The 23,541-nt window shown below is 47.5% G+C and overlaps 1 protein-coding gene across 1 annotated transcript in view; it reads right to left on the bottom strand.

Moving 5' to 3' along the window:
• RASEF (RAS and EF-hand domain containing) overlaps positions 1-23,541 on the bottom strand; it is a 706,663-nt gene that overhangs the window by 101,677 nt on the left and 581,445 nt on the right. The window contains exon 15 of the mRNA XM_069625884.1: positions 9,993-10,112. Within this exon, the coding sequence (XP_069481985.1) occupies positions 9,993-10,112 (120 nt within the window). The remainder of the gene's footprint in view (positions 1-9,992; positions 10,113-23,541) is intronic.

Genomic DNA, 23,541 nt, shown 5'->3' with positions numbered 1-23,541 from the left:
AAATGCCAAACCTTGAATTCAAATTCTTTTATTTTCATATCAAATATAAAACATATACATTCTTAAAACAATGAGTCAAAAATAGTTCCTTCCATATCCATATTGCTTTGCCTGGACACAGAACATTGTCCTCTCCTCCTTCTCCAAGCTTTAATCTGCTGTAATTATACTCTCTCAGGAATGCCACTCTATCTCCTACACCATCAGCAAGGTTGTGTCTCCTTTTAGATCCTGGCTGATTAGGTGATTGATATATTAGGCTTCCTGATTTGTGGGTCTGCGTCTACATTGACTTTGTGCCCCATAATAAATCTTTGCACACTACCACCTCTCCATGGTTATTGCTGGTGCTCTTTTGCTGTGGGATGCATGAGGTATTAATGAGAGTCAGCCCGTGCCATGGCACTGAGGCACACAATTACATATACCCTGACCGTCATGTTGGAGTCATACGGCAGTGTCTTTGCAGTCCACAGGCCAGGGTTCCCTTTGTGCTCATATAAACAGGTTAGCATTTTGTGTGCAGCAAAACAGAGATCCTGAGTGTTTGCTGTACTGATTATTTCTAATTGCTGAGAAATTTAATTGGAGCACCAGTATGGAGTTCAGGCCAGAGTTTTCAAAGCCGGTGTGTGTTTACTTCACGTTCCAACTACATTCATGGTGTCACGAACCCTGCTTGTAGACTACGTTAAACAACCAGTAAAGCCCGTGAATGGTAAACCTGACATTTGAGGACTATTCTTTTCGGGATTTCCCTGGGGGGGGGTAAGCATCAGGTTTTAAGGTTAAACTACTTACGTTCCCCCTATGGTAGCCATAAGCGTTCTAAGGAATTTGTTAAGGGTTCTATCAGGGGCCCTCCTTGTGACCCTTCCAAGGGTTCCATCATGAAGTGGTTGGACTCCCCTCGCCACGAGTGCTCTCCCATCTCTAGCCAATTAACTAGTGATCTCATCATGGTGTCTAGCCAGAGCTATTAACTGGGATTATTTGCTTGCATTATTGTGCTCCTGTCTCATATGTCAGTCAACATTGTGCCATAGTGGATGGTCTCCTTTTGTTAGCTCCCAGGCCAATGCCTTGTTCCGATCATATGTTGACCTCTTTAAGCACTGAAAGAAAGTTTACTTGTTCTAGATTCCTCTCCTATGTGAGCTACATCATCTTATAGAAACCATGTTTGGACAATATGTGTCACCATATGTCTCCCCAGTCTTTTGTTGGGGAGGTTGCATGGGTTCACAATAATGCTATGGCCATTTCTGTTAGCATGTGATTGCACACATTTTAAGCACTCTCCCTCGGCTTCTACTCATTGGCGCAAAAAGTCAGTTCTATATGATATTTCTGAATATTGAAGGCTGCACGCCAAAAAGAATGATTATTTCCAGCCTTTAAATTTCGGAATTAATCAGTATTTCAGGGGGTTTTGACTCCCCCCGAATCTCCTTATAGATGGATCCCCCTCCCTCATACCTTAAAATGAGGGGATTAACCACCCGCACTCCACCTTTACTCACGTGTCCGCTCCCCGCCACTTACATCACTACACAAACCCCCCTCCCATCATAGACACACACACACTGCAACAGAAACACACACATATACTTGCTCAACTGCCCCCTCCCTTGCTTGCCACAAACAATCCTCCTCGACCCCCAGACAAACCCCCTACATGTACCTTACCACCCGCCACTCCTCCCTCCCACACTACATTCTCCCTCAACATACATGCAAACACATACTCACACAAATGCACACACTTACCTAATTCTCCAGTAGCTTCAGTCTTCCGGTCCTGCCCGGCAATGCCTGGCAGCCTCTGAGCGCACTTGTGTGCGGCAGGGGTGTGACAGTTCGATTTAGAAAGGCTTATCTGTGCGGTCTCAGAGCAGTCTTTCTGAATTGATTTTTCTTTTCAGAATAGAAAGAGCATTTCAATTAGTACCAAAAAGTAACTTTAAACAATGTGTGCTGTTGGCAGGGCTTCCCATAAACCAACCCCCTTTCCCTCTGGCTATATCCTCACTTTAGTATCATAGCATTCCGTCAAGTCAGCAGAGGGTAAACGCCTGGGTTGTACATTTGCTCTGTAGGCCACATAGACGCAGATACTTCTCAGTCATGGGGGCTGAGCTCTGGATTCCTAGCAGGGCAGAATGGTGGCCAGATCTGGGGTAATGCAATTGCGAATCGTCATCTAGGGCAGTGCTTACTGAGGGCACCTGACCACTCCATGAGGCAGCAAGAGTGGCCTCTTAGCCAGTAGAGGAGGGTGGCAAAACGCTGCCCAGGGCAGACAAAATCATAATATGTGAAACTGCCCTTGGAAAGATGTCAGCTGTAAAGGCCCACTTAACCGCCATACAGGGCAGCAAGGGGTATTGGCATAGATGGTGTAGATAGGATGAATAGCAGAGGTACAGGGAGGGCACCTCCCTTTTATCCCTTTTAAAAATCGAAAATAAGGGTATTAGCATATTTTCCTGTTGCATTCAACTGGTTGCAATTTTGCATAAAACCATAAATCACGGTACAGATCACAAATTGGATTCTAGCAGACTAACAATCCCGTTCTCAACCACATAGAAAAACTGATCTCTACCTCTGTAGCCTCAGTGTCCAGTGACCTGATTGAATAATTGGAAGTGTCTACATGAGGCACTATATAATACATTATATTACAGTCGTGTGTACATCCTAAACTAGAACAATGGGGGTCATTAGGACCGTGGCGGCAGCCGTGCCAGCCGGCAGGCTGCCGCCAGAGTCATGAAATTACTGGCACCCGGCAATGGAGACTTACCGGGGCATTACAGCCCCGGCAGACCCGGTAAATCACCATTGCCGGGTGCCGGTAATCATTACTGCCCATTCCCATTTGAGTCCCATTGGACTCAATGGGAAAGGGGAGGCCGGATATACCGGCACCATTCATGCATCCATCGAGGTATGCTCACGGGTGCTGGTCCGCCCTCAAGGTCACCCACTCGCAGAACTCATAGTTTGCCGGTCCGGTAACAACGGTGCTTGTAGCTTACCGGCACCGTTGTTACCAGACCGGCAAACTTGTAATGAGGCCCAATGAGGCATTGCTAGTATTTTTGTTACTGCACTAGTTATTTCTTTTTACCTCATTCTTTTTAAAGGTTGTGGCCTAAAGACACCACACAGGCCACCTTAAAAACAATATAAAGTATTAATTAGGCTTTACTATTCACTGTGATATAATGAAGCCTAAAGCTTGACTACATTCTTTAAAACCTTAATGAGGGCGCAGGTGGCACAAAAGTAGAGTTCACATGTAGCTTTCTGTCCACTAGTTACAACAGGAATGCTGACCAGTGGCCTGATGCCATCAACTGTGCTCACTGGGCATATTCAAGGGAAGCTGTCAAGAATCATGTTATTATTTCAAAACATTGGAGTAATTAACATTGGCACATTGGACAGATTTGTAAATAATATTAAACAATGTCAAAAATGCATGCACTACTTTTGAACTGGTTAATGTGGGGTCTGCCATCACACTTCAGTGTTTAAGAATGTTTCCTCCATTATTTTTGCATATTAGCAGCCGACATTACCTCTCATTGTCGTAGAAAGTGTCCTACAGTGATCCATCAAGTTTAGTTTTGATACTTTGCATCAGAGAGCATGGTCCTATTGGAGGAAGTGGGAAAGATGGCTGCCCCCAGCAGCAAAGTGGGGGCTCTTTTTTGGGGCTGGCATTTCCTCTGAGACTTTTAGAAGGTGCCATTGTTAATTACTTCAATGATTTTCTAAATTAAATTATTATTCTCAGTGCCCATTTAAGATTCACTTACTAGACTGCATGTGTGTGTTATTTTATCCGCGTGGTGTTATGTCGCGGATGATGGTGAGATAAATAATCATCTGGCATGTTCCACTTGTCATCTTTGCCTTTTCTTTTTTTATCCAGTGGCGAGGTTATTAAATAAGCTCAACATTAAAAAAATGTAAAAAATAAATGCACCAATTATGGAATCCAGAACCAGGGCTCAGTTGATTTTTCCCACATTAGTTGTACCTTTGTTAAAGGCCTCCGCACGACAGACTTATAGGCATCTGACCATCTACACATAACATAAGATGGTGTTTCAATTTGAATTTGTATTTATTAGAAGAACAGGGATGTCAATTTCCAACAGACATGACTTACAAAAACACATTTATAGATGGCAGGAGCATTACCACGAAGGGTGCCAGTTCAACTGCACAAAGATGGGGACAAGTGGTGAGCCAGTTTATGAGGGTGTAAACAAGTGGGACATGTACCAGGGTCAAAACAAACAAACAGAAACAAATAAATATATAAGAAAACGTACATGGGTTAACGTAAAGCGACAGGTGCTTCAAACTTTAGAGGAGCAGCAGTTAAATAATTGCTCAATGGTGACAAAAAGCATTATGGCAGCCAAAATGAAATAGTGTGTGCGTTTTAGTTATCGTTTAATTCAGCTCTGCTAATTATGCGAACTCTAGGATTCAAAATCGATGCCTTCAGTTTTTCAATTCAATTATCTACATGTTTCTAAGTACTTTATTTTGGCAATATGTTGGTGCTAACCAATCGCAAGATGTCTGCATTACCTCAAGCTCAATTATTTTATCGCATAATGAAAATATAAATCAGGGACATTTGAGGTGCCACTCGTTATGTTAATTTGGCATGCTATGTTATTCGCTGAGCTTTGTCCCTGTGGCTGGTGTGATGTTGCTAGCATGAACAACGCATGCGCGAGCCTCGTTCTGGTCCGCGCATGCGCGTTCCTAATAAAAAACATCTGTGCAGGCAGTTGCCACCGGGACACCGTAAGGCACACACGCGTGTCCCATGTCTCCTTGTGTGGATGCGTGTGAGCGAATGTGTGTGCGGGGTGGCACGAGGCACGGGCACCCACACAACATCTGGCGACGAAGCAGGATGCAAACGGAGCGTTCTGCGGACATAACGCTGCATGTACACTGCAGCAATGTTATACCGGAGCATTCCCCGAATCCAGCGCGAGCAAAGCGGATGGGTTTCTACGCAGGACACGTGGCAGTAGCGGCCTGAAAAGGTGCTCGTGCGCTGCTCACGTTCCATAGAAACTACAGCGAACACATTTTTGGAATCCTGACAGTTCTAGACATCCAGGAGGACTGTCCTTCAAGCAGTGGTAATTGGAGGGGTCCACGGCCACGATGATCCCCACCACGCAGTGGCCTGAGGTACGTCGACTGTCTGCACAAGTCAGGTTTGCGGCCTCTAAACCCTGAGGAGGTGCCAGTGCGACCTGTGAACATGACGGAGAGTGACGAAGATGCAGGGACAGCGCAGGTGGTAAGGAGGAGACAACAGGGATCTCTGTTACCCATGCAAGAATTCGACACGTCGGGTCCACCCTCAAAATTGGGCCCAAGATGGCTGCTGTGGATAAGAAAATTGGACATGTACTTCACTGCAACAGGAGAAACGAACGATGACACAAAAAGGGCAACTCTACTGTAGTCCACGGGTATGGACGTCCTACGCATTTATGAGTCCCTTAACCTGCAAGTAGTCACCTGTGATTCGGTCAAGACTGCCTTAAACAATCATTTTATTCTACTGTCTAACGTGGACTATGAGAGGTTCCTGTTCAATAGTGAAAAACAGCGCGAAGAAGAGTCGCTTGATCAATTCTGTGCTCGCCTGAGACAAATGGCCACGACGTGCAGATGGGACAACGAGGAGGCCATGATTAGAAATCAAGTCATCCAAGGCTGTGGCTCAGGCAAACTCCGCAGACAGGTGCTAAGGGAGCCAGGGTGGACTCTGACACAGATCCTGGACAGTGGAAGAATATATGAACTGGCAGAATCGAGAGGTGCCACAATGGACGCAGCGGTGCGTCCCGGCAGGTCAGAAGAGGCGTTTGCATTCAGGAGGCAATCCGTGTCAAAGAGTAAGTGGAGCCAGAAACACCAGGAAGCAAGTCCAACGCATGGAGTGGCGTCCATTTGTCAATATTGCGGATATGATTTGCCGCACTTGGAAGAATGTCCCACCAAATCCAGATCCTGTGGCAGATGCAACAGACTCGGACACTATGCCCGGATGTGCCGAGCTCCTGCGCCGGTGGCTACTCAAAGGGGTCCGGCCAGGTTGTTTGGCAGCGGGTCGAGGGGGCAAAAGAGCATTGCGACAGTTGAACCGGATATGCAGAGGCTGAACATGGCCGAGGAGGAAGAAGAGGAGGATGAGGTGTTCTTCATTTCGAGGATAGCTACAGGGGCAAGGAAAAAGAGGCATCCCAAATGCATCGTGGGCATTCAAGGGGTGCCTACACAAGTGATGATTGACACGGGAGCCTCGGTATGTGTGCTGGCCTCAGATCACTACCAGTCGATCCCGGGACCACCACCGTTGGATGTCTCGAGGGCAAAGATCTTCACGTTCGGCGGCGACACACCGCTCCCCATCAAGGGCGTCTTCGTGGCGCCCGTTTCAAAGGGCGGCAAATCCATAAAAGCACGATTTTTCGTTACTGACGTGAGCCCCCACTCCCTGCTTAGTTGTGCGGCGTCGGAGGCATTGGACCTTGTGCACTGTGCGTTCGCAGTCTATCAAGCAGACATTGAGCAGCTAGTGGCCAAATTCTCAGGCATTTTCGAAGGAGTGGGAAAGCTGAGAGCTCCTCCTGTGCGTCTCCACATTGATGACACCATCAGGCCTATGGCTCTCAAACATCGACGGATCCCGTTCCATCTCGGGGAGCAGGTGGAGGAAGAACTCCGCTCACTGGTCCAAATGGACATCATCGAGAGAGTGGAAGGCCCGACGCCCTGGGTCTCGCCCATAGTGGTGGCCCCAAGCCAAAACAGCTGGGAGCGGTGCGCATTTGCGTCGATATGCGCCTCCCGAATGCGGCTATCAAAAGAGAGAGACACATTACGCCCACTCTCGATGATATTATCAGAGAACTGCAAGGGGCGAGAGTCTTTTCGAAGTTAGACTTGAGGGCGGGCTACCATCAGCTCGAGCTCCTCCCGGACTCACATTATATCACGACTTTTACGACACATGATGGCCTCTATCAGTTTAAGCGCCTGAGTTTCGGCATTTCATCTGCTGCCAAGTTTTTCAAAATACAACCAGGGGGGCGCTGGCAGGACTGAAAGGTGTCTTGAATATGAGCGGTGACATTTTGGTGTTTGCAGACTCAAGAGGCAGAACACATGAAGAGATTGGAGTGCACGCTGAAGAGGCTAGAAGATTTGGGGCTTACCCTACACCATGAAAAATGTGAGTTTTTCAAAGACAGAATTGGGTTTTTTGGCTTCATCTTTCATGCCAGTGGCGTGTCGCCCGATCCTGCAAAATCAAGGACATTCGGGAGGCCGCAGCACCCAGGTCCCCAACGGAGGTAAGGAGCTTCTTGGGGATGGTAAACTACTGTGGGCGCTTCATTAAGGGTTTGGCCTCCTTGTCAGAACCCCTCAGAGCGCTGACCAAGAATGACGCTGTCTGGGTGTGGGAAAGGAAAGAGCAAGAGGCATTTCAGGTCATCAAAAATGCCCTGTCCGACAGAGACACCATGTCATACTTCGACTCCACCACTGAGTCCGAGATCGTTGTTGACGCCAGCCCGGTGGGTGTAGGTGCGGTGCTGATGCAAGCGGACAAGAGAGGGGACATGCGACCCATTGCGTATGCGAGCAAGGCGCTCACAGACACAGAAAAGCGTTACTCGCAAATAGAAAGAGAGGCATTGACCATACTGTGGGGCTGTCACGATTTTCGTCTCTACATCCTGGGCAAGCCGGTCGTAGTCGTGACCGATCATAAACCCCTGCTGCCCATCCTGCCGGATGTGTCATCTAAACCTCCACCCAGAATTGAGCGATGGATGCTGACCCTTATGGAATATGGGGTTCGACTGCTGTACACACCGGGGACCAATAATCCGGCGGACTATCTATCGCGACACCAAAACTCAGAGAATGTGTCAAAGACCAAGGATGTGTCTGACTGTCGAGGGCTGCTGTGTCATGTGGTGGAAGGTGCGTTGCCGGTGGCGCTGTCCAGACTCACTATAGCGACAGAATCGTCCAAGGATGAAGTATTCCACATCATCAAAACGGCAGTTAGAAGCAGGGATTAGAGAGAGGTGCTTCAGAACAATTCAAGGCGGCAGGCTGATGCCCAGAAAGACCTTCAGGCAATTTGGAGGGTGAGGGATGAGCTATCCATTTCAGACGACGGACTACTGCTGAGGGGGAGGCAAATTTTGATCCCACAGGCCCTGAGAGATCATGTGTTGGAGTTGGCTCACATAGGGCACCAGGGGGTAGCCAAGACCAAAGCACGGCTTCGACCCAAGGTGTGGTTCCCTGACCTCGAGGGAATGGTTGTGCTGTTCATAAAGAGGTGTCTGCTGTGTCAGGCGGCGAATCCTGGGGATAAAGCTCCACTGATCAGCTCAATGGAACGGAGCGAAAATCCCTGGGGAACCGCCCATGTGGATTTTGGATCAACGGGTCGGGGCATGTATTTTTTAGCCGTGGTCGACCAATGGTCCAGATATCCCGAGGTGGAGGTCGTAGAGTCCACCGCCATCGAGTACACCACCAGGGTCTTGGACAAAATGTTTGCGACCCATGGCTTCCCCGAAATGCTATGCTCAGACAATGGTCCTCCGTTCACGGGCAGCCAGTTCGCACAGTATCTCAAAGCGAGGGGCATCCATCACCGGAGAGCATCCCTGTTGTGGCTGCGTGCAAACGGGGAAGCTGAAAGGCTCATGCGCACGCTAAACAAGGTGCTGAGAATATCCGCAAGCAGTGGGGAGGACCTCCCGAAGAAGGCTGTGTTGTTTTTGTTGAAGAAAAAAAGGGATGTGACGTTGCAAGCATGAACGACGCATGCGCGACCCTCGTTCTGGTCCGCGCATGCACGTTCCTAATAAAGAACGTCCTTGCGGGCAGTTGCCACCGGGACGCCATAAGGCACACACGCGTGTCCCGTGTCTCCTTGTGTGGGTGCGTGTGAGCGAATGTGTGTGCGGGGTGGCCCGAGGCACGGGCACCCACACAACAGCTGGGAGGCTCACAAGTTTCTTTTTGCCAGTTTGGGATATTGGTTAAGATCTGGGAGGGACCCCATTCGGAACATACATTGGTAGAAATAGTCCAGTGTTATGCTTAATTAGTGGGCAGGCCACCGAAACATTAAAACCCCTTTCTTTCTTCAGAATGCAGATAATATTTCATGCTTCTGGGGGAAGGTAACTCAGGGTGTGTGTATGCTTTTGTCATATGAGTGCGAAACAATACATATAGAGCAAGAACGCAATGAATGAAGCCACCATAGTACAGCAAGTGCAAATGCAGATTTGTTTTCAATGATCAGTATATTATCTTAACTCGTGGCGTTCAAAGGGTCACATGAACATAGTAAATAAGTGTATGGTGAGCTCCCAAGCACGAGAGAGGCACATGACCTGGATGCAAGCTAACAATAACGCAATGGTGTGGACCCTTCAACAACAAATGCCTGTAGCATACTCCAGTGCCTACTATGGAATTATTTCTGTCATGATATTTGCAGATAATCCTATTAGATGACAAGTTTTATTTGTTTAATTAAATGTTTATAATATGGTATATGTACCCAGTTAGGGGTAGGCAGCCCGTCTTACTCCAGATGCTTTGGCCTACAAATTGGATGAGCACTAGAAAGTAGAATCAATGGTGAGGGATCAAGGGAGACATAAGCCAAACCACATGAACAGCCTTAGGTTTCCTGGCCTTACGTAATGTGTAGTCCCAGACGTTGATCATTTTGGAAGCTCTTGCTTTACAAGGCCTGATGACAACATCTCTCACTTCCTGACAAGGCCATTTTTGTTGGACTTTTTAGGTTGATTTCGTAGTCAAAGTGCAACAAACTGTTCTCCCAATGAGACAACGTAAAGATTGCATAGCAAGTTACGAATTCTTACCATGGCAAGTTTTTCTCCATAATTCGTTGGCACACATTTTTGCCCTGGTTCTGGCGTGCACTGGCGAAGGTCGGCCTTGTTTCCCACCATCATGATTGGAATATTGTCGTTAGTCACCTCCTGTGATGGGCATGAGGAAAAAAGGATATTTAGAATCCAAAGCCATTTAGTGGATTTAAGTGCAGTGAGATGCCGATGCATTGGGCAACAAGCAAAAGCAATGCACACAAACGAAGCTCCCATTTTCACACGTGAAACGCTTTGATTCCGAAACATAGAACCTAAATACTAATAACGAGCAAAGTCCCGCTCTTCTTGGAATATCACTATTTCAGCCTGTGCACCTGCATACCTTGTGCTGTATGTTTCAAAGAATTCACACGGCCCACCAACTTCCGCCGTCTCCATTGACAAACACCCTTACAAAACCCATGTGCAAAGGTTTTCCCAATATTATTTGGAACAATCTGCACACATTCTGTCCTGGCCCCAAATATGACAATTAGACAAATCCTCGAATTTAAATTGGCAACATGTGTTTAGCAAAGCATTGGTAGTTCCAAATGTGTAACCACTATTTGATTGCATCCATATTTCTGTAAACACGTCGGGCCTGATTTACAAAGCGTTTTCCAATGGGATTGTGTAATTCTGAAACACTTTTGTAAACCAGGCCAGCCGTTTTCTCTGGCTTCATGGGCTGCATCTGAAGATAGCTTATTTAACATTAAAAAGTAAAATGGCAGCGATTAAAGCTTTGTGTTGCTTGATTGCTTGATTGTGAGATCGATGATTTTGCATGTCTTCTGACGAACTCCGAAGAGGCATGTTCACACTATCCATACCTAAATGCACTGCAATATACAGTATTTGGCGAATTACTTCGTTCACAGTGAATAACTTGATGCAGTTATGAATGCATAAAGATTGCTTTAATTTTTTGCAAGAGCTTGATACTAAAATAATAACCATATTTCCTTAAACATTGTAATTTCTACTGAAAAAAAACATTTATTGTATATATGAGTGTTTAGTCACAGGTAAACTGCAATGAAAGTGACCAGTACCATTTGCCCCTCCCCCTTTAAATTCAAGTTTTCTGAATCCCAGCAAACTCCTTGAAGTGGGATTTGAAATCTGCAATAGAAATAGAAAAAATACCTTCAACCATCGAAGGGTCTGTGTTTGAAATGCAATGCATGTTTTTCTTAGGGGAAGGTCTGCACTAGAAATATGGAAAATACTTCCTAGAGAGAAAAGATCTTGCACTAGCTCAGACCAGCAATAACTATAGCTTATTTTCTCTCTATCATTCGCGTGGGTCAGGGTTCTGTACCCTGTGCTAGAAGTACAAAACAACGACTATTTCTATTTCTGAAGTGGGGTGGCTAGAAAACATGCCCTGCTGCGAGTGGTCAGGTCTTTCGGGCGTATCATTTCCAGGTTGATTATTACGTTTGTCCAAGACTAGTTGTCACCACATCCCCCATGTTGGCTATTAGGAGCCACCACAATTATTGCCAATGGATCTAGGAGAGATGGCATGTGAGGAGGGAAACACAGCCTGTTGATGTTGTTTGGTTATTTGTCTTTCCCATCAACGCCCATGCTCATACTAATCGCTATGTGACTTCCTTCCCCATCCGCCCAGAGCACCGCCATTTCAGACTCTTTTACCCTGTTGTCAATCAGCTGCATGTTTCACAGGCTTATAAGCAGGCCTGTAAAGTGCAGATGAATTACACTAGGAAACTGAAATATGTCCTCTCAGGGGTCAGTCATTGGCCCTCATTACGACCCTGGCGGAAAGTGACTGACCTGACCGCCATAGCGTAAATAGCGTTTCCGCCATTGCACGACGGAGCAAAGTGCGGCTCATTCCGACCCATCGGGCACGAGCACCACGCCATGGCGGAAGTGCAAAGTCCGCGATGGCGGAAATGACCCCAAAACGGCCCACACCGCCGCCGTACGGCGCCCTAGGTGCAATTCCGCCACCCATCTTAGCGGTCACCGCAATGAGCGGCAATCGGAAAGTACGGTGACCGGAAATATACGGAAACGGAAGTAAAAACATGGTCCCGGAACGGGAAACAGCACGCCGTACACCTATAAAAACACTATTTCCACACAACCATTAAAAATACTACCCTGAGACTCATCCCAACCCGTCATCCACCCTAGTGAAACCAAGAAAAATGGGAAAAGTAGCGAAGAAAGCGTGCGACCGCAAGCGGCAGGTCCACTTCTCCCGTGAGGAACTCACCGTGCTCACAGAGACCCTCCAGGAGAATGCTGCCGTCGTCTTCTCGACGCAAATGACCAGGACGGCACTTGCGAACAAGAAGGCCATATGGGCCCTGGTGGCACAGCGGGTAAGTGCGGTGGGGACCGCACCCCGCAACCCACAGCAATGCAGAAAGCGATGGGACGACTTGCGGATACGCGTACGGAGCATACTATCCGCCAACCGTAACATTGCCACAGCTACCGGGGGAGGATCAGAATCACCCATCAAGTTGACCCCCTGGGAAGAAATCTGTGCCTCCACCATTGGAATGGAGAGTATAGAGGGAGTCGGAGGGATGGAGAAAGGAGTGCAGACATCCGAAGAATCAGGTAGGTGGGCCAAATAAAACAATGCCAAATCCACAATGTCCAATCATGTGAAGTACCACGTGTCCACATAGTGCAACAGTAACACATGTCCAGGAGAACGTCCACATACATAGGCCTGATAGCACACTTTAAAAGTCACATTAAATACATAAATAATTAAAAATCCTAAAAACACCCTCTACACGTGCAGCAGGCACACCCTAACTGCAGGCTGCAAAACAACTGCATCCTCAATCCACACAAAAATGAAACCACCTCCAAGGCCCCAACCCAAATCACCCTCAGGTACCACCCCAGTGCATGTGATACATTGCCATTCCAATTTCCACAGACCCATTTATAACGCTCGCCCTCCTTTACTCCACCACAGGGTCCGATTCAAACGACGAGCTCCAGGACACCCCTACCAGCACACCTGCAAAGAGGGCCAAGACCAACGGCCAAAGACCCTCCACCTCAGCTGCACGCATCAAGACACGGCAGCAGCACAAATCAAGTGGCAGCACACAGGAGGGAACTTCAACAGGCACCCCAGCAGCCAGCATGCCCACAACAGCACCACCACAGGTCCCCCCAATGGATGCCACAGTAGGCACTGCTTCTGGTGGCAGCAGCACCATAGGTGACACTGCATTAATGGCAGCATGCTCCGACACAGAAAACGGGGATGTCGAAGTTAGATCCATCCATGACCTGTCTCAATCCCCCTGTCTGTTCCATCCCGTACACCATGAGGATACCACGCAGGGGCACCCACAAGACGACGACTGGCCATCCCCCACAAGCCCTGTGGCAAGGCAACATGAGGTGACCAGCCCCTCTGTGACACCACCGCAAATGGCCATGGCCCAGCAGAGGCAACAGTCCCTCGACCAGGTGATCGTGCAACAGCAGCAACTGGCCACGCTCCTCAAGGACCATGCTGATGAATGTGGGGGCACTAAGGCAGACATAGAAACATCAACTGAGACACTTAGGGCAGAAATGGAGAGAAGTACAGAGACACTAAGGGCACAAATGGAGAGTAGCACCGAGAGCCTGAGAGTAGAAATGGAGAGAAGCACCGAGAGCCTGAGAGTACAAATGGAGAGAAGCACTGAGAGCCTGAGGGGGGAACTGCATGCGACGTCCAAAGACGTATGTGCTGAACTTGCCGCTGTGTGCCGTGTGCTCACTGAGCTCTCACAAACCCTCAGGGACATGCATGGACGTGAGCAGGCAGAGACATCATCCGTTGCAAGTTCCGTCCAGGGCAGCCCCCAACGTAGATCTGGGAGGAACCTGCGCTCCACAGGCAGGGGTGCCCCTGATACCCGGAGAGGGGGCTTGCAATAGCGACTGCCCACGGACAATGAGCATCTTTGGACACTGGTGTTCGGGGGGGAGGTAGGAGGGTGGAGGGGGTGTGTTGGGCTCACTTGGGTGGCGGGTCAATGGGGTGTGTAACATGATTTCACATATGCCATAAACAATGCACGATCATCCAATGAGATGTGTGGACATTGATCTTTGTGTACGAGGCCATTATAGGCGTACAGTCCATATTGTGCATGTTCTAGACACACACAGTGCCACAAGTCCCGTGTCCATGTATCAGCCACCAGGCGTGAGTGCTAGAAGCATGCATCTATGATATGCTGACGAATGTCACGGCCCTCCTGTGCCTCGCAGACTCCTTGAGGTGCTGCCACATCCCCACCCTCATCATGGCCATCTTCAGGTGCTTGCAGTTCTGCGTCAGGGGGCATGGGCACATTTCTACGTACGCACATGTTGTGTAGCATGACACATGCCATGAACATCTTTGCAACCTTCTCATGGCGGTACAGGAGTGCCCCGCCAGACCTGCTGAGGCAGCGGAAACGAGTCTTCAGTAGGCCGAATGCCTGTTCTATGACTACACGGGTACGTGAGTGGGCATGGTTGTAGTCCTCCTCATGCTGGTCCCGTGGGTTCCGGAGTGGTGTAAGGAGCCATCTCTTCAGTGGATACCCGGCATCACCTGTATGTGGACAATAAAGGATGTTTGTGGAATGACATTGCTACGTACGCCCCCCCCCCCCCCTTCCTGCCAGGTCATTGCCGCATCACATACCCCACATTATCATGCTTGAAATGAGACTCACCGAGTAGCCAGGATCTGTTCCCTGCGTGCCGCTCCATGTAGCGTGGTATTGTAGAGTTCCTCAAGACCATAGAATCATGGGTTGATCCAGGGAATCGGGCACAACAATGTGTAATGATCCTGTTGGAGTCACACACCATTTGTACATTCAGAGAATGAAATTGTTTTCGGTTGCGGTACTGGGCCTCCATGGCATGTGGGACGACCAATTCCACATGGGTGCAGTCGATGGCACCAATGCAACCCGGTATGCCGCCAAGTGCATGGAATCCCACTTTTGCGTTCGTAATTTCCTGCTCCGAGCATGGTAGAGAGATGTAGTCGTCTGCGTGCCTCAGGAGGGCATCGAGCACTTGCAATAGTGTCCGTGAGAACAGTGGCTGTGAAATGCCATGCAACTGTCCAACTGTGTGCTGGTAGGTGCCTGTGGCCAGGAAGTGTAGTACAGACACCACCTTCAGTAGGGGTGGGATGGCGGTTGGGCTATATATCATGCTGACAAGGTCAGCCTGTGTCATGTCCACAATGGCGGTTATAGTGCCCCGGTCCAAACGGTAGAGGGTGTGGATCTGCTCATCAGTGAGGTTGAACGGATGTGCTCGGAGGCGTGGGATTGCGGGCTGCCTGCGTGGTGGTAGTGGCTGTGCTGGCGGCCCTTGCTGGCCCTGCCTTGCCCTCCTCCTCCTCCTGCGTCTCCTCCGTGCGGCCGGTTGTTGTAGTAGTTGGGGTTCGTCTTCTTCTTGAAGTTGGAGTACTTGCAGTGCTATCAGGTCCCCCAGGGCCAACATCGCTAGTCCTGCCGGTAGCATTTCTGAGTGGGTGTGGTTGTGGGAGGGGGTTGGGTGTGCAATTTATGTGTTTTCAGGCTGTATAGCCTCCACCTGTGGTGATTCATTCCACCTGTGCAAGCTGCAATCCCCTTTGGCCGAGCACGTCCCGCACACAACGCTGCAATTCGACGAATGGCATCTTGCTATTACAATCATGTATTTGTACCCGATGGCAGCGTAATATTGGTTGATATGTTCATTCTGCTATGGTCCCATTGTTTCACATACTATCTTTGCAGTCGCGATCAGACTTGTGAAGGGTCAGTGGAACGTAGTACTCGAGTAACGGTGGACCCTCATGCAACACTGTACCGAGGTTCACCGACGGGCGGGGCGTCCCATTTGTGAGTGAAGCCAGTTGCCATTTTCACACACAGCCGCACTAGATGGATTAATTTGTGATTTCAAGCGGTCACAGATGCCTTTTCCACGTGATGTTGCAAATGAGGAATTCGAAGGACGGCGCTTTCGGTTTTCAGCTAGCGGCGAGGAGATGCCCACAGGTCTGACTGCAAATATAACGTTCTATTGTTCAATGTCCTTGGGACAGGGGCCATGGCGAGAATGCAATGATTGATATGAATTGCATGGGATGCGCAATAGCGTAGTGGTCGATGAGGCCGGACGTTCCCGAATACATGTTACTTCACAACACTGGAATTACGGGCTGGAGCACAGTGGATTTTGCAGGCTGCATAACGCACAGACTCAATGGAAATTTCACATGTTATGTGAGTATGAAATCAGGCGTTTTCATTACGGGATGAGGGAATGATGTATGGATGCATGGACAGATGATTTAATACAGAGTTTGCCATGTACAGGGCTTCTTGGAATCTATCCACCTCCCCTGCGCTATGTGATGCAGGGCTGCCATAGTGGGACCATCGTCTATCTGGCCTTGTTGAACCCTCCCTGTCTCGACGCGCCTTCAAACACTTGTGTCTATGCACGTTACTAATCCCATCTGATGGATTCTGTTTTGACAGACGCATGCACAAAAACACTCGTTTGTAATAGTGTTTTCACCTCGATATATATAGTTATGATTCGCAAGTGGTTTTTGGGTGGTAATGATCCTTTGGAGTGGGCTAGCATGCATATGGCTGTGGATTTAGTGTGATCATTGAAGTGAGTAATTCAAATGAAGTTCGGATGCCCATACTATTCTTTTTCATTTCATTTGGGTGACAGGTATCTCCTCCCCTTTTGCCACTGCCATCTGTATGCCACTCCTGCAGATGGATTTTACTCCCGACACCTGTTGCTTCGTGTTAATCAGTGGAGCACCATTTCGATCTTATGGGACGATCGCCAATGGGCCACATGCCCTTACGCAGTACTAGTGGCTAGGAGCAACATTTCGGCCTTTCAGCTGGACTAATGCCTACCTAATGGGACGGCCCTGCGGTTCTAGGCGCTTCCATGTTGCCTTTTTGTACGTGAATGTAGCCCCTGTGTACCATGAAGGAACAGGGCGTCACACAAGAAGAAGCTGGTCATTTATTGCGGATGCAGCCCACAATGATGAAATATATTTTGGAGTTCATGACCTAATGGCTGTATGGGCTTGGTGATTTTGTTGTGCATTCAATTTCTATTCTGATATGAACCGTGTAGCGTTCTTCTTTGCAAGTGATGTAGCATATTCCTATTTGTGGAGCGATGTATTGTGAGGAGATCTGCATTGGGTTCCAGCTTCGGAGTATAGTTGCGTGGTACTGTACTGGGCGCGTTTGCCTACGAAGCCCAGTGAGGTCAGGGATAAGGGCTGCCAATATGACTGTTTTAATGATGTCATGCTCAGGGGCGGGGGATTAGCATTTGTGTAACAGATGCCGGTCAGCCAGGTGGATTGGTGGAATGATGTGATTATCAGAATATGGCTGGTCACAGGTGCCTGTGTTTGCGTGCGTTTCTTGGAGGGAGACTGAGGTCATGTCCATTTGAATAGCTTCTGTATTCGTGCCATCTGTGCCCTGCAGCTCCCATTGGCCCCTCTTGAGATGAGCCTGGCTGCTCAGTCACTCTGCCAACTTGTGTGGTACATGCTTATGCTGATGGTTGGTTTGTTTACTGGCAGGAGTACAGGGCTGGTGCAGTCTCACTCAGGATACTGCTTTGAATGTTGCCTTACACTGGTGTCAGTCGATGGGGGGGCCTGTTTTTGTTTGTCTCATTTTTCTGTTCATGTTGCTGGACTTGACCCTTCACATGCCTGTGCTGCATCAGTGCGGCAATGGTGCCATGGCAAATATGGATGGCCACTCACAAGGCACTTGGAGCCCCTAGATTCATTTGTTCGTTGGCATGCATGGGTGACTTGTACATTTTACTGGTTGCATTGTGTGACTTCATTGCACCTACGAGGAGTTGTGCAATGTGGCCAGGGAGTGGTGTACAGGCACTCAGTAGGGCCGTTTACGGTTGGTTCGCGATGCCGTACTTCTCACCATGGCGGAATGGTACTTTCCGCCGTGCTTGATGGCGTTAGGTGCATGTCCGCTAGGGTCAGAATTCGCGTACCGTTGCGCCATGGTGGTAATTACGGTTTGGCATGGCGCGCGTGCGCGTACTTGGTGCAGTTAGCGTTGGCGTTCACTACGGTGTCGCTAATGGCATCGTACTTTACGGTGACGGGTCATGATCGCACCGAGCGCTATTCGATGGCGGTATTGCATTTCCGCCATCGTTTTTCGATTTCCGCCAGGGTCGTAATGAGGGCCATTGACACTTGTAATGTTGGGGTTGCAAGCCGGCTTAAGTGGTGCTGGATTTGGCAGTTGCCATGCGGTGGGGTTATACCCAGGCAAGAGCTCAAACACTGCTGGACACAGTTAGATGTTATAGCTGGTTGGTTTTAATGGTTTTTCAAAGGGACAGATCTGATGATCTCCGTGAGCTGTTTCCGTATCAACTCAGCCCTGCCGGGCTCACTGAAGCTATTCAGCTACCTCTACCAGGACCTAACAGGCTTGACCATCCACACCTTGACAAAGACCCTAGGTCGAAACACGTGTTGGCTTTTCTTGACATCCAAATGTATCCAAGTTTGTCTGCCAAACCAGGGCAGCAACTGTGCCCCTTTGAAAAACCATTAAAACCAACTAGCTAGCCCCTGGTCTTTTGGTTGTAGGCCCGGATAGAGTCTCAGGAGCTACAACCAAAAGGTTATAGCTAGCCCCCAGTCCCAACAGTTCCAACATTAGCATAGCCCCAGATCTTTTCCAGATCTAGAAACACCCCCTGGTTGATAGCCAGAATTCGGTGTTGGAGAAGTTCAGCTTTAAGTATGCACTGGACATCCAAGACTGGATCATGAAGATTTTATTTTAATCAAAATAAAGGCATCTATAACCTGCATAGAAAGCAGAATAAAATGTGTCAGAGTACTATACACAATTTGATGGCAATCCACTTAAATATATAAAAGTCACACACAAAAGACGTGCACTTGGTCCATAACCAGAACAAATATTCAACTGTGCAGAACTCAAAAATACCTTTCCCTAAAGCCTGGCCTTCTTTGGCATTCTAAATGGAGAAAAAAAACTCTTTCATTTGGGGCACATTAAAAGAAAGGTGATTCCAGAAATGGCTTCTTTTCATGGCTCCCTGGTGTTTCTAACAACAGCGAGAAATGATTTGCGCCCACAAGAGCTTTCCAGGGTTCAAGGTTCGATTAACGAATAACTAGGAGTTTTAAAATGGGCAGTCTTATGGACAGAAAATAAGATCTTAAAAAGGGGTTTGGGGAACATCCTATTTGTTATCCTATTACATTTAGGGCTTTGTGAACATCAAGATATGTACATATGTGTTTCATTATGTTCATACATGTTTCTTTATTCATTGTAATTATGTATAGATTCAATCCATGTGTTTGTGGTGTTAAGTTCAACTCAGTAATATAAATAGGATTCTATTACAAAAGCAATTTGCTGTTTCTCAGATGAGGAAAGTTAATTTAGAGACATTTAAATAATCAGAAACTGGTCCTTTCTTTTCTGTACTCACACACTGACCAACAGTCTAGAGTTGTTTAATGTTCCCATAAAATAGCATCCTCAAATTCAGGGGGGGCAGCGTAGCTCCTTCAAAGCGTGCACGATGTGCTCAAATGTACTTGTCCCACAGACAACTTGACTGCTGTACAACAAAATCATGGAAAAACCTACTAAAATCATCAGGAAAGGTTTACATAATTCCACAATCTCTCTTTAATTCACTATAGAGTTACCCAGTTTTGCGAAAAGTATTTACATATAGTGTTGTCAATGCAAGGATATGTGTATTATTCTGAACCAAGGAAATGAACCCATGTCTCAGAAAAAAAAGAATGATTTGCTTTTATCACATTTTATATTATATTACTCTATTGAATAAATTACATTATTGGAAAACATATAGGGTCAAAACATCCAATAATGGAATTCCTCAATGTTTTAGGGCAAACAAAAAGCTCAAACCCACATACACAAGTTCAATGTTGGCAATCAGTGAAAGATTATAGCAACACATCAGTTAGAAAATTAAGAATAAAATGTCATCAAATAAATGTGGGCTTTTTACCACCAGGTAACTACATTTCAGTATACATTTTCTCAAACCCATCCAATTAACTATGGTTAACAGGCAAACTAATGTTCCGAAACAATGGCTGAACCCACTATGAACTGATTCACTATTTAAAGTTACGATGAAGACACTTGAGAATAATTGGACCATGCTCCCAAAGGTAAATTGAGTTTTGGGGAGGGCGCTTCATGAGCGAGATTGCTTGCGCCTCCTCTGGTTGCCGTGGTAACCTGCCAGCACCTGTGCCACAGCCTAGGTGCCTCTGGAGCATCAGAGAAAGGCACACTGTGGCGTGTCTATAGTGGCGGACATCTCCATTGCAGCATTTGAGACTTGAGCAAAAGAGGTGGGAGGTTGGTGTCTTTTTTTTCTTTTGGTTTTGGCCAGCTGCCATTGGCTGTTATTGGCACTGGACAGTAAGCCTTCTGCCTAATGATATTGTTGTGCTGCCTGTCTGAGATCTACTGAGATCTACTGAGCTAAAAGCAGCACAACAACACCAGCCCCCCCCCAGCATTCCTGATGAAACCGACTGAGCCACCTGTGTTGTGGGACTTTTCGGCAGACGACTTCAAGGTGTATCTGTGGGCAAGTCCCTCACATATGTCATGACCAGAAAGGGTTTGGGGTAGGTTTCCCCCAGGATAGCACGGTGGATGGTTGATCTGCAAGAATTCAATCTTGTGGTGGAGTATGTCCCGGGAACTAAGGATGCTGTGGCAGATTGTTTATGCCAGTTGCCCGGGCCCGCTTGAGGTGACCCAGAGGAAACCAATGGTGGCACACACGTTGCTTGCATTATTCTGGCTGTGGAGAAGTATGAGTGGAGAAGGAGCATGCAGAGGATGGCGAATCGTCATTGATCAGGACAGGGTTAATGTATGTTTGGGTGACCGCGGGTGATGGGGCAGTGGCTAATGCATATATGCATGTGTTAAATGAGTTAGTGAAAGGCCCATGGGGTGCCACCAGAGGGGACAGGTTTATTTCCCCTGTAAGTTTGAGGTCTAGGTTGGTTGAACTGACACACGAGGGCCTTCTGAGAAGGTATTTGACAAAAAGGAGGCAGAGGGAATCATTCTGTTGGCCGGGTATGGATGAAGAGGTGGATATTATGGTAAAGGATTGCATGTCTTGTACCATCAGTGACAAAAGTAAAGTTTTGCAGCCACCACCAGTGTAGATTGTATCATGTAGAAATTCCTGGAGTGTTGTGGTATAAGTTGGCCTTGGATATCATGGGTCCCATAGATGTGCTGAGTGGTGATTAGAGGTTTGTGGTCGTGCTCGTGGACTACACATCACGGTGGGTGGAGGCCACTGCTATGGAGTCGGTGATGACTGATGAGATTATTGAGTTCTTGGAAAGGTTTTTGACAGGTAAGGTGTCCCGTAGAGCATTGTCATGAGTAATGGCATTTATTTGTGTCTGAGTTTTTTGTTGGAGTTTGGCATCAGGCATGACAAGATGATGTTGTATAATCCTTCTGTCAATGGCCTGGTGGAAAGGATTAATAGATTTGTGAAGGGTGCCTTCAGGTGGGTGTGGCAAATTGTTTGTGTTGGCAGAGTGTGATATCAGGGGCATTGGCAGCGTATGGGTGCGCTCCCAACACTTTTACTGGGCACTCTACCTTCAAGCTCATGGGGGGAAGGAAGGCTGGGTCAAAGCTGAGATCGGTTGCCCTTAGGGGGGGGTGGATTTTCTGAAGTTAACATGTCAGAGCTTTTCAAAAAGGTGCTTGGCCATCAGGAGCAATTAATGTTTCTTCAGTTGAATAGGCTACTGTACAGTTCCAAGGTTGTGGGATTGTGTGCGGGTGACAAAACCCAGGTTTGTGACAAAGGGCAGGAGCATGTACATGGCTCCCCGAGTGGTGGAGAAAGTGGGCGCGGGGTATGTTGTTCTGGATGATGGCTTGCTTTGGAGCAAAAAGAGAGTTGTGCTTCACAACGTTTTGCCGGTGGTGCCACAGGACCTGGGTGAGAGTACTTATTGGCCCCACTCTACCGCCCGGGAGATTGGGGATGACAAGACTGTGGTGCCTTTTGTGCGAGATGAGGCTGATGAGTGTGTGGGTGTTGAGCATGTGGGTGTTTCTGGGGAGGCAGAGGATGGCTCGTCCATGAAACAAGATCCACCTGTCCCTGGCTGCTCGGTGTGGCTCAGGGTGCCTCCCGTCAAGTTGGCAGAGGGTGTGATATTTGTATTGGCTGGCTCCCTGTTTGCTGGTTATTATCAGCGCATAACCAGCTTGTTTTTTGTTTCTACTTTATATTTGCTTTCATTATTTTCTAAGATGTTATCTTCTATGTTGTTCTTCTTGATTAGCTTCTAACCCTTCTTTCATTGTTTGCGTAGGCGTTTTGAGGGGTTATCTGGTATTGTAAAGGAGAAGTGTTGTAATGGAATCCCCAGTGATGTGTGTTCTGAGGGGATTCCAAATTATTACCTGGCGATTCTCTGGTGAACGGTTGGAGAGGCTCCTGTGTGGCAGCTGTGATGTGGGGTCTGTCCGGTAATAAACTTCTCTTGTATCCTGCATACTTTTCCCTAGCCATGACTACAAACTTCTCTCAACATTTTATCTTCCCAGAGTATTGGTTGATGTTTCCTAACAATCCTGTGCAGGACTTCCAGTTGTGGATGGTACATGCCAACCAGAGGGAGATGGTTGTTGTGCTGCTTCTGTTTGTTTCTAGCAGTTCAATGTGGGGTGCAACTGTTGCTCTAGGAATCTGGCCACCAACAATTATGTTTTTATAGACACAATTGTTGCACTCCCTCCGGGGACATATGTTTGTTGATCCATATCATTTTTTTTAGCATATGGGCATGTAGCTTATTGCTTGATTAAAGATGGTAGCATGCTTTGTATGTTTTGGGTTGAAGCTTTCACTCAATTGGTAACATGGGTGGTCCGTGGGTTTGCAGTATATTGAGGCTTGTATTTTCTGTCCCTGACATTGATTGTGGTATCTAAACAGTTAACTTACTTTGCGGAGAATCAGAGTTTAAATGTTGATACGTGGATGGAATTCGTCAAATCTGTTGTGGAACTGCAACGCAAGAGAATGTCATCAATGAAGCAGAGGAAGATTTGTTGTTTTATGTGGCAGGTGTCAAGGTAATTTTTCTTCAATTGTGCCATAACATGATTTGGCATACTGTGGTGCCATAATAGCACTCAGGGCTTCTCCTGGTTTTTAAAGGTAGATGCCACTACCAAATGAGAAATAGTTGTGGGTCAATATATGTAGTGTGAAGGAAGTTGCATTTGGTGGGTGCATTAGCCTGCTGAGCAAACCATATTACATATTAGGTCCTTAGATGGCTGCATTAACAGCTAAGACTAATAGCTTATTAGAAGTGTGTACTAAATGCTGAAATAGAACT

Source organism: Ambystoma mexicanum, chromosome 6p, assembly GCF_040938575.1.
Source record: "Ambystoma mexicanum isolate Mex_15411 chromosome 6p, UKY_AmexF1_1, whole genome shotgun sequence".
In the NCBI taxonomy this organism is placed as follows: Eukaryota; Metazoa; Chordata; class Amphibia; order Caudata; family Ambystomatidae; genus Ambystoma; species Ambystoma mexicanum.
The sequence above is the reverse complement of the archived record's forward strand: the minus strand, read 5'-3'. Positions and strand labels throughout refer to the sequence as shown.